At 42.7% G+C, this 11,445-nt stretch overlaps 1 protein-coding gene across 1 annotated transcript; it reads right to left on the bottom strand.

The window, feature by feature from the left end:
• Positions 1–9,221: 9,221 nt before the first annotated feature.
• LOC119821577 (vomeronasal type-1 receptor 4-like) lies at positions 9,222–10,178 on the bottom strand. Its single transcript, XM_038340682.1, has one exon. It carries the CDS (start codon positions 10,176–10,178, stop codon positions 9,222–9,224), a length of 957 nt encoding a protein of 318 aa, XP_038196610.1.
• Between the last annotated feature and the right edge of the window lie 1,267 nt (positions 10,179–11,445).

The following is an 11,445-nucleotide window of genomic DNA, read 5'->3' as shown; positions in this document are numbered from 1 at the left end:
CTGAAAACTCTAGAAAAAAAGAAGCAGATTCACCCAGGAGGAGTAGAAGACTGGAAATAATCAAACTGAGGGCTGAAATCAACAAAATAGAAACACAGAAAACAATCCAAAGAATCAATGAAACAAAAAGCTGGTTCTTGGAGAAAATCAACAAGATTGGCAAACCCCTAGCCAAACTAATCAAATGGCAGAGAGAGAACATGCAAATTAATAAGATCAGAAATGAAAAGAGGGACATGACCACAGACACAGAGGAAATTCAGAGAATCATTAGATCTTACTACAAAAGCCTGTATGCTACAAAACTGGAAAATGTGAAAGAAATGGATACCTTTTTAGATAAGTACCATGTACCAAAATTAATTCAAGAGTAGATGAACAGTTGAAATAAACCTGTAAGTAGTGAGGAATTAGAAGCTGTCATCAGAAACCTCCCTACCAAAAAAAAAGCCTTGGACCAGATGGTTTCAATGCAGAATTCTACCAGAACTTCCAAGGGGAGCTAATGCCTATACTACTTAATGTGTTTCACAAAATAGAAACAGAAGAGTCATTGCCAAATTCCTTTTATGAAGCTACAGTTACCCTGATACCAAAACCACACAAAGAATTAACCAATAAAGAGAATTAAAGACAATCTCACTCATGAACATCAATGCAAAAAATTCTCAATAAAATACTGGCAAACCAAATCCAAGAACACATTAGAAAAATTTTCCACTACGATCAAGTAGGCTTCATCCAAGAGAGGCAGGGCTGGTTCAACATATGAAAATCTATCAATGTAATCTGTCATATAAATAAACTGAAGGAAAAAAACCATATGATCATCTCATTAGATGCTGAAAAAGCATTTGACAAAATTCAACACCCATTTATGATAAAGATCTTGGAGAGATTAGGGAAATAAGGGTCGTTGCTAAATATAATAAAAGCAATATACAGCAAGCAGACAGCTAGCATTAAATTAAATGGAGAGAATCTCAAAGCCATCCCACTAAAATCAGGAACAAGACAAGGCTGTCCACTCTCTCCATACCTCTTCAATATAGTGCTTGAAGTTCTAGCAATAGCAATAAGACAGCATAAGGGGATCAAGGGGATTCGAATTGGAAAGGAAGAAATCAAGCTTTCATTATTTGCAGATGATATGATAGTGTACATAAGCAACCCCAAAAACTCTACCAAAGAACTCCTACAGCTGTTAAACACCTTTAGCAATGTGGCAGGATACAAGATCAACTCCAAAAAATCAGTTGCCCTCCTATACACAAAGGATAAAGAAGCAGAGAGAGAAATCAGAGAAACATCATCTTTCGCAATAACCACAAATAGTATAAAGTATCTTGTGGTAACTCTAACCAAGGAAGTGAAAGATCTATTTGACAAGAACTTTAAGAGAAAACCCGTCCCCTTTTCCTCCCCTTTTCGGGTTCATAACATCTCCAGCTCAGCCTGATCAGGGCACTGGGACTGCGTAGGGAGTGCAACCGGCAGGCGGGAGTTTCTTTGTTTCATTAGCCAGCCTGCAGCAAGGTAGGCTCTCTCCAGAACTCCCTGGCCAGCAAAAACACTGGATATTAGGACCAGAAGACACATCTGGGAGGTGAGTGACTTCCTGACCCCTCGTCAGCAGCCTGGGAGACAGAGCAGAGCCACTTCCTGACCCCCGACACTTTCTAGTCTTCCGGCTGGGGCTAGTATCCCTGGCTACTGCCTCCATCTTGCAACCCCACCCAGCTTGTACCCAGAAAAACCGTGGTTCTTCCTCCCCTCTTCAGGTTCATAACATCTCCAGCTCAGCCCGATCAGGGCGCTGGGACTGTGTAGAGAGTGCAACCGGCAGGCAGGAGTTTCTTTGTTTCAATAGCCAGCCTGCAGCAAGGTAGGCCCTCTCCGGAACTCCCTGGCCAGCAAAAACACTGGATATTAGGACCAGAAGACACATCTGGGAGCAAAGACACTGGGTACTAGGACAAGAAGACACATCTGGGAACAAAGACACCAGAAATTAGGACCAGAAGACACATCTGGGAGCAAAGACACCAGATCTTAATACCCAAAGACAAATCAGGGAGGCGTCCCTCAGCTACCAGGAATCCCTGATTCAGTGCTTTGGAGTCCCATCTGGACGGCCTTCCCTAGTGTATTCAAGTGTCCTGACCCTATACCAAGGACACCTACCCAGAGGGGTGAGAGGCTGTCCTCCAGGCAGGTCTGTGGAGCCCAGCAAGGGAGTGAGGGCTCCTTCAGATTGTGCTGCAAGGAATAGCTCCTGCTCCAGCACTGATGAGATACTTCAAGTGTCCTGACCCTGTACCAAGGACACCTACCCAGAGGGGTGAGAGGCTGTCCTCCAGGCAGGTCTGTGGAGCCCAGCAAGGGAGTGAGGGCTCCTTCAGATTGTGCTGCAAGGAATAGCTCCTGCTCCAGCACTGATGAGATACACCCAGACTCAGTCACAGCAAAGATTGGACCAAGACACCAAGCCTCTCCTAGCTCCATTTGAAGGAAGAGATGGGCAGCATTATTTGTAATAGCCAGATCCTGGAAACAACCTAGATGCCCTTCAGTGGAAGAATGGATGAAGAAACTGTGGAATATATACATGTTAGAATACTACTCAGCAGTAAAAAACAATGACACCTTGAATTTTGCAGGCAAATGAATGGAAATAGAAAACACTATTCTAAGTGAGGTAACCCAGACCCAAAAAGATGAACATGGGATGAACTCACTCATAATCGGTTTCTAGCCATAATTAAAGGACATCGAGCCTATAATTCGTGATCCTTGAGAAGACAATAAGAAAATGAACCCAAATAAATACAGTTATCCTCCTGGATGTTGGAAGTAGATAAGATTGCCGGGCATAAATTGGGGACTTGGGGGTGGGGTGGGATGGGGGCAAGGGCAGATGGGGAGAGAAAGGCGTGAAGGGGAGGATGGGGCGAGCTTGGGGGAAGGGGATGCTTGGGATATAGGAAGGGTAGACATGGGAGCAGGGAAGCATATATCTTAATTAAGTGAGCCATCTGAGAGTTGTCAAGAGACTTGACTCTAGAGGGGTTCCCAGGTGTCCAGGGAGATTCCCCCAGCTAGTTCCTTGGGCAGCTGCGGGGAGGGAGCCAAAAGGGCCAGATCCTATAACCATACTCATGAATATCTTGCATATCACCATAGAACCTTCACCTGGCGATGGATGGAGATAGAGACAGAGCCCCACATTGGAGCACAGGACTGAGCTCCCAAGGTCCTGATAAGGAGCAGAAGGAGGGAGAACATGAGAAAGAAAGTCAGAACCATGAGGGATGCGTTCACCCACTGAGACGGCAGGACAGAACTAACAGGAGATCACCAAGTCCAGTTGGAATGGGACTGATGGAACATCCGACCAAATCGGACTCTCTGAAAGTGGCTGATGGTGGAGGCTGACTGAGAAGCCAAGGACAATGGCGATGGGCTTGGTCTCTACGACAAGGACAGGCTCTGTGTGAGCCTTGTCAGTTTGGTTGCTCACCTTCCTGGACCTGGAGGGAGTTGGGAGGACCTTGGACTCAACATAGTGTAGAGAACCCTGATGGCTCTTTGGCCTGGAGAGGGAGGGAGTGGGGGTATGGGTGGAGGGGAGGGGAGGGAAGGGGGAAGAGAAGGGGAGGAGATGGCAATTTTTAATAAAAAATAAATAAACTGGAAAAAAGGCAAAAAAAGTAAAAGTAAAAATAAACAAAATAGAGGTTAAAATAAAGCCACACAAAGATGGAAAATACACAGAGAATCTTCATACTGTATGCTTTTATGCTCTCTTTGAATTGTTTGAATGCTGAGGAAGGAACAACAGCTGCTAAAAGATATTTGTTTATAAATGCTGCTGAACTAATCCAACATAGATATTTTGAAAACACCTTGACTTCAGAATTTGGATCTAAAGATATGATACTGTGGAAAAGAGATTCTTCTTTTGTTTTTACAGAAAATGAGACCCTGTGGATTGCTTCTATCCCAATATGGTATGATAGACCACACCCTCCTGAAAGGGTGCTGTGAACACCTTCAGAAAATTACTTTACCCAACTGATGACTGAGATGAACCTGGCATACAGGTTACACCATGGAAGATCTGATTAACAGCGTCCCCATTCAGCAGGAAGCAGTTTGGAGTGAAATAACTACGTCCATATTCCCAAATATTGCTTATAAGTGTTCTTTTACATTTAAAGGGGGATATGATATAGATATGAATAATTTGCATTGGTATGGATTTTAAGGTCAGTTTTGTTATATGTATATGTATTTCTGATATTGATTAAGGTATTGTGATTGCATAGTTCACTTAAAAATGTAATGTATAATTAGGAAATATAGGTTGTTAATGGATAATCATCAATAATAGTCAAGCTTGTAGTCATGTTAGTTAGATTTTATAGATATATAGAGATATATTTCAGTTAGATAGACATTCTTCATATCTTTCAAAGGCTACAGCATATGGCATTTTAAATATCTTAATAACTTAGGATTGTTCATGACAGTGAGACATGTCTGTTCCTGGCAGCACCAATCTACTTCAAGAGGAAGATGGGCATCGAAGAGGCTCCTTATGGAGTTTGATTAGCCATTTGGGCAAGAAACTGCTCTTGCCTGGACTGTTGCATAAACTGGACACAAAGAACCCACAGAGAGAGGACTGCTGAACTTGCCTGATGGTGAGATGGTCTTTCGGGGTTCCTGCTTCATGAAAGAGTCTGGAAGACATTCTGCAGAACACAGCAGATAGTGACTCAACTGCCTTTGAAATTTCCTACTTCATGGAAATGTCTCCTGGAAACTATGGGCCTGTAGGCCGAAGATGGATCCCCAACGGTACAGAGGAACTTTGGGTGACTGTCCAGGCAGTGAGTTGTCTCTGTCATTTCTAGAGTTTGGAAGTTGCTTACTTCTTGTTTGCTTAGGTAATATTATATCCTTCTGGAGACTTTGATGGAGTTGAAGAATGGATAGATAGTTATAGTTTTCTTTAGTTATGATAAAGATAAAATAGATATAAATATTGTAACTGTAATTCTTACTTGATAACTGTTTTGTTTATATAATTTTTTTGTTTTTTTTTTGTTTTTCAAGACAGGGTTTTGCTATGTTAAAGTTAGCCTTCTTTTTTTGTTTAAACCGAAAAAGGGAAAATGATGGAGGACTCTCATTGGTTAATAAAGAAACTGCCTTGGCCCATTTGATAGGCCAGCCCTTTGGTGGGTGGAGTAGACAGAACAGAATGTTGGGAAGAAGGGAAGTTAGTATGCCTCTTCTCTCTGGGTCAAATGAGATGGAGCCAGCCGCCAGGTCAGACATGCTGAATCTTTCCCGGTAAGACACCACTTGTGGTGTTACAAAGATTATTAAATATGGGTTAAAGCAAAATGTGAGAATTAGCCAATAAGAGGCTGAAACTAATGGGCTAGGCAGTGTGTTTTGAAGTTTCTCAGAAACCCAGAACAACAAGGGCAAGAAAGGTCACCAACAGGGGAGGTGAGTAGAAGGCCAGGACTCCATTAGGTCCCAACAAGAAGAAGAAGGATGGCCGGACCAAGGCATGTCCTGTGTAGGTGAGGTTAATAGCAGGTCCCCAAAGGCTTCTATTGACAGAGAAAAAAACCACAGTCCAGAAAGAATACAAACATCCTTGTCAATTACAAATTGTAGAATACAATTTGTAGAATACAGTTTGTGTGTTGTTATTTTGGGGCATAAGCTAGCCAGGCGGCCAGGAACTGGGCAGGATGAAAAGCAGGCCTGCCTGCCACTCTTTCTACAATGAACAGCCGGTTGCTGGACAAGGGAGAAGAGGATCTGGTTCACAGAGATAATACTTGTGCAGGAACACAAAATGTGCAGAAGCAGAAGGAGAACCTCAGAGGCAGAGTCATCAACAGAGTGGATGACCTGCACCAGCTTCCCCCATAACTTGGGGAGCCCTTAAAGTTGTGATCTAGCTGCCCTCACTCCCACAGACCGACAGCAGAACTTCCTTGTGGTTTGTAATTGACAAGGATGTTTGTATTCTTTCTGGACTGTGGTTTTTTTCTCTGTCAATAGAAGCCTTTGGAGACCTGCTATTAACCTCACCTACACAGGACATGCCTTGGTCTGGCCATCCTTCTTCTTCTTGTTGGGACCTAATGGAGTCCTGGCCTTCCTATTCACCTCCCCTGTTGGTGACCTTTCTTGCCCTTGTTGTTCTGGGTTTCTGAGAAACTTGCAAGTTCCATGCTCTCAGAGTTGTTTACCAACCAATCTTCATGAGTATGCATTGCCTTGGCCCTAACCCAAGGATCCAGAGATGAGGTCTCCATCCTTTGACGCACCTGTCTGGCTTAGGTATAAACCCACTTGGTGGGGGCTGGAGAGATGGCTCAGTGGTTAAGAACACTGCTTGCTCTTCCAAAGGTCCTGAGTTCAATTCCCAGCAACCACATGGTGGCTCACAATCATCTGTAATAAGATCTGGTGCCCTCTTCTGGTTTGCAGTCATACATGCAGACAGAATACTGAGAATACTGTATACATAATTAATAAATAAATCTTTATTTAAAAAACCCTTGGTAATGTACAATAAAGCCTTTTGATTCTACAACATCCAGAGTGCATGTTCCATTAATCCTGACGTCTTTCGCTCAGACTTAGCTCTAGCTGTGCTGGAACAGCACTCCTTTTCTTGATTTTCATACACTGGATCTACTCTTAACTTCTCTGAGATGAATTGTACCCTCACCCTGCTGGGACCCTGATTATGGCAACACCTCCTTATCTCTGTGCCACCCTCCACTCGCATGGTTTCCAGTCAATGCTACAGAGGGATGGCAAGGGGATGTGACTTTAATAACAACCTCCCACTGTATTGCCAAGATATAGAGGGATATTTGTATTTCAGTCATAGTAGTAGCAATAGCCCTGGGTTTGTCTATTTCAGTAGCAACAGCCACTGCAGTAATTTCCTTGCAAAATTCTGTACAGACAGCAGTAGCCTTAAACAATATGTCAAGATTAACAACAAAGCACTTGATACCCATCTCCAAGTTAATCACCTCCTCCTAGTAGGCCTACTTAACCTCCATCACCAAGCAGGTATTATACAGGATGAGATGAATGGCCTCTGGGATTTAGCTCAGGTAACCTGTGACCCCCGATATACCGCTATTTGTCTCTCTCCCAATACTAAGCACATATTAAGCACTCCTCGGCTCTAAAGCTCCAGAGACAGTACCCTACTGGGACATGGAATCATTCATTTCTTGCAATTGCAATGTGATTCCAATGATTACATCAGGAAACACCCAAATTAATGCCACCAGAGTGGACATCGTAATTTGTATGACCTGCTGGACTTTTTTAAAGGGATAGCTTGAAATCTGATCTCCATGTTCTCTCCAGAAAAGCTTATCTGTGGATTGTTCCTCCTGCTTTTGTGGGAAGGTATTTCAAATTGGAAGGTCATATCTCGTATTTTAAAAAAAAATCAAATACTCAACAGGTGCTCTTCATGGAACTATTTAGCCTTGAACCAACAGAAAGGGGACATGAGGGAGCAGTTTCTGCCCTATGGTGTTGCTAAAAGATAGGGAACATGAGAAACAGGGCTGGGGGAAGGGGGGCAGACAATACCTGAGGTTATTTGAACAGGCCTAGTCCCTAGCACCCGGGAAGACACCTAACGGAGTCCTGGCTAACAGGACACCCTCAGAATCATGCCGAAAACCCAGAGCATTGCCTGTTTCCTACACTTTGCAGACAAATGCTGCCCGTCCTCATAGACACTCCCACATGACACAGGTTGTGCTCCATTCAGACTCCTTGGGCAACAGTGCCTGCCCTGTATCCTTAGCTGATTATAATAAATGCATATATGCCAGGGAGCATAGACAGTAAACTAGATGCACCCTGATACTGGTCTCTGGAGTCTGCTTCCTGGGTAACTCATACCTGACTTCCCTGCCCCCAAAAGAAAAAGTCCCCACAGTGACATCGGGGCCCTGGCTGCTGCCAAGGGCCAAGTCTGGGTCCATTGTCCTACCACAGCCAGGGTATGTGGCACCCATGCCCATGTTACCACCAAAGGCCACAGGGAAGTCCAGAGCCTGTGTTGCCACCTGGGGCTATACTGTCGTCAAGGCCTGAGCTGCTTTCCCAGGTCTATGTTTGGGTCTATGACTCTAAAGTGGCCAGGGTCTGTGTTAACTTCCATGGCCCATGTTGCCACCAAAAGCCACCCAGAGCTCGTAGTCTGGGCTGCAACCTGTGGTCTTTCAGTTTCTAAGGGCTGTACCACCACCAGAGTCACACTTGTCTGGGTGGCCTGTGCTGCCACCCGGGGTCCTGGATTTCTCCAGGCCATGTGGTGGCCTGTGATCTGATCAGTGACCTGAGAACATGTTGGTGCAAGGGGACATGCTGAAGTCTGGGTCATACAGATGTGAGTGGCACATGCATGTAACATTATAACAACTGAGCAGGTAGTATTTTTGTATTTAGGAACACATGCACACAAACATACACACACGTATGTAACAATAATTAGTGAAAAAAGAAGCCTTGAATTTGAGAGAGAAAAAGGAGAGGCATATACTGGAGGGTTTGAAGGGCAGAAAAGAAGGGGGAGAAGTGTTATTATATTTAATTCCTAAATAAAAGAAATAATTAAAAACATACTGAAACAGTAAAATAAGTATGGTTACTTAAAGACAGCTATGGTACAAGGACATCCATTGTATACCTGTCAGTTATAACACTAAAGAGTCCCACCCACGGCAGTACCTTAGGTAGGTAACAGTTAAGATAAGAAAATTTATTTGTTCAATGGTTAAAAGGCATTCCTTAGGACAGAACACTCCACAAAAAACAACCCAAGCTCCAAAGGATATATTAAATTTTTGATTAGAAGTATTTTAATAGAGAAAAATTGAGAAGTAGACTATTGTTCAAAATACTTCAAATGAATTCATTTTTCCCAAAGTGTCAGTACTTGAGTGTGTAGTAAATGCTGAGATTATTAAAATTATGAATACAGAGTTGTATTCAAGAAAAATGTTAGCTCTCTGAATTTTAATAACGTACAGAATGTCTGAGTTATAACTAGTTCAGATCAGGTATTTTAGGTCCACATTCAAATTCTTTATTCTCAGGAGAATAATTAAGAAGTGTTCAAACAATGCAGAAGTGTGAGATTCAGTTCAGCCACGGAGTGTACGTTGAAAACAGGTCATTCTCAGTGCAGAAAAGGAAGAAGTGAAGTGCAAAATAAGTTTATTATTCTTCATTATTAAAAAAGGGCAGATGGTTGGATAGCATGTTGCCCAAAATGCATTAATTCCCTCCAATTTTGGAATTTTTGTTTGTGAATAAAACCCATAAAGGGTGATGAAATTGTTCAACCAATACAAGATCACAAAACAGCTCACCAGCAGCAAGATGCTGTGAGTGGCTCTGAGCTCGGGAGATTGCTGGCTGGAGAGGCTTGGGCTGCGGAGATACTGGGCTCTCTTGCGGTGTCTGTAGAGGAGAATTACCATGTACAGGCTGGTCCATATCATGATGGCCACATAAAAGAGATCATGCATGAATATGATGCTTAAAAACGATCCTGAATTTTTGTTCCCAAAATTCCTGTTTTGACAGTAAGCATGCAAATATCCATTTCCACCTTGAGTAGAATTGGTTTTGGCTATTACCATTTCAACCATATATCCATAGATGGCCAGGTTAATGAGCCAGGAGCAGAGTAAGGAAGAAAACGTCCACGTTGATAGTTTGTGCTTAAGCCAAGCCCACTGAGAATTACCGGGAGTGACTGTGATGACTTGAAATGTGCTTAGAATACAGGTGGTACTGATGGACAGACCCCGGGTAATTCGGTATATACATAAAACTGCCTTACAGCCAACATCATCCAGAAAATTGGGTACTTCAAAGAATGACACAATATCCGGTATCAATGTGAACACGATCGTCACCATATTAGCTACTGTCAGGTGCATGAAAAGCAGATCTATCAATTTCTTAAAATGAGGCTTAAAGAGGAAAGTGTAAATGTATAAAATGAACAGTGAAGTGTTCCCTATGACGCCAACACATAACTGCGATATGAGAAAGACCCCCAAGACGGAATTACCCACAGTCATGATGTTCATCAGATGTGTTAGGCCTACAGTGACAGATAAATGGACTGTATCATGAATCTATTTTTGAAGCGGCAATTGTGGGAAAATTAATGATTGCAAGCTCAGGAGCAGAGCTGTTAAGTGACGAAATGTCCAACTTTTCTTTTCTTTTTCTTTTTTGTCTTTTTGGACAGGGTTTTTCCAAGTATCACTGGCTGTTGTGGAACTTGGAACTTGCTCTGTATCCCAGGCTGGTCTTGACCTCACAGAGATTCACCTACCTTTGTCTTAAGTGCCAGAATTAGAGGCCTGTGCCCCACTGCCTGGAGAAATGTCCAAATCCTTCCAATGTTAGGTCCACAGATGACCTCTTTGCAACTGCACTCCAGGTATTCTTGACCATCTTAGAGGATAGAATAAAGTGTTGGAAAGTAGGCAGTCGAATCCACCCGATACCATGAACACTGTTATGTCAGGCTGAAGGACGTGTTGACCTAGGTGAAAGCCAAATTTGCATGTTATAAGAATTTTAAAAGATATGTATTTTTGTGTCTGTGCACCCTATGCCTGCCTGGGAATTGAACCCTGGCACTCTGGAAGAGCAACCAACAGTCTTTAACTGTTAAGCCATCCCTCCAAGCCCCAGAAATTTTCATTCATCAGTTCATATTGTTTCCATGTTAATAACAATATTTGTTTCTAACACATATATAATAACACTTATACTTGAAGTCAGTGTTTTGGCTGCAGATACGTTTCTGTAGCTTAGTGATGAGTGAATACTCAGACTTTCCATGTGGGACTCTGCCTCTCATTTCACCTTACAGGGTAACCAGCACGTCCTGAAGCATTGCATTTCATTGTCTGTTTCGCTGACAACTTAGAGCTGAGCTGCTGATATGCAGACAGTGATGGCAAGGGTGAGACTGCGTATCCAGTGTTGAGCACATCTTCACAAAATGTGTTTCCTATGACATTTGGTCATTGAAACAGTCAGGCCGATTCTGGCTGATAACCCCACTGTAACAAAGAGTTATGTATTTTGCAACATCTGAATTACATTTCCATTAGAAGATTCTTCTGTTTTGCTGTTGCAGAAGCAGAGATCTCAGGTCCACAGTTACACAGAGAATGGCAAAGACATGATACTCATGAAGTTTGACCTTGAATTTTACAACATAGTAATATCTCCCATGTTCAATGGATTTGGGGGAGTTTTACTGTATATTAATTTTAGACCCATTCCTCCACCGATTTAATTATTTCAGTCACCTGAAATACAAACCTTTTTTCTTTG

This window comes from Arvicola amphibius, chromosome 8, assembly GCF_903992535.2.
Source record: "Arvicola amphibius chromosome 8, mArvAmp1.2, whole genome shotgun sequence".
Taxonomy (NCBI): domain Eukaryota; kingdom Metazoa; phylum Chordata; class Mammalia; order Rodentia; family Cricetidae; genus Arvicola; species Arvicola amphibius.
Note: the sequence above shows the minus strand (reverse complement) of the source record. Positions and strands in the feature narration are given on the sequence as shown.

What these genes read in the sequence shown, in the direction of transcription:
- LOC119821577 (XM_038340682.1), bottom strand. Translation starts at nt 10,178, where the DNA reads ATGAACATCATGACTGTGGGTAATTCCGTCTTGGGGGTCTTTCTCATA.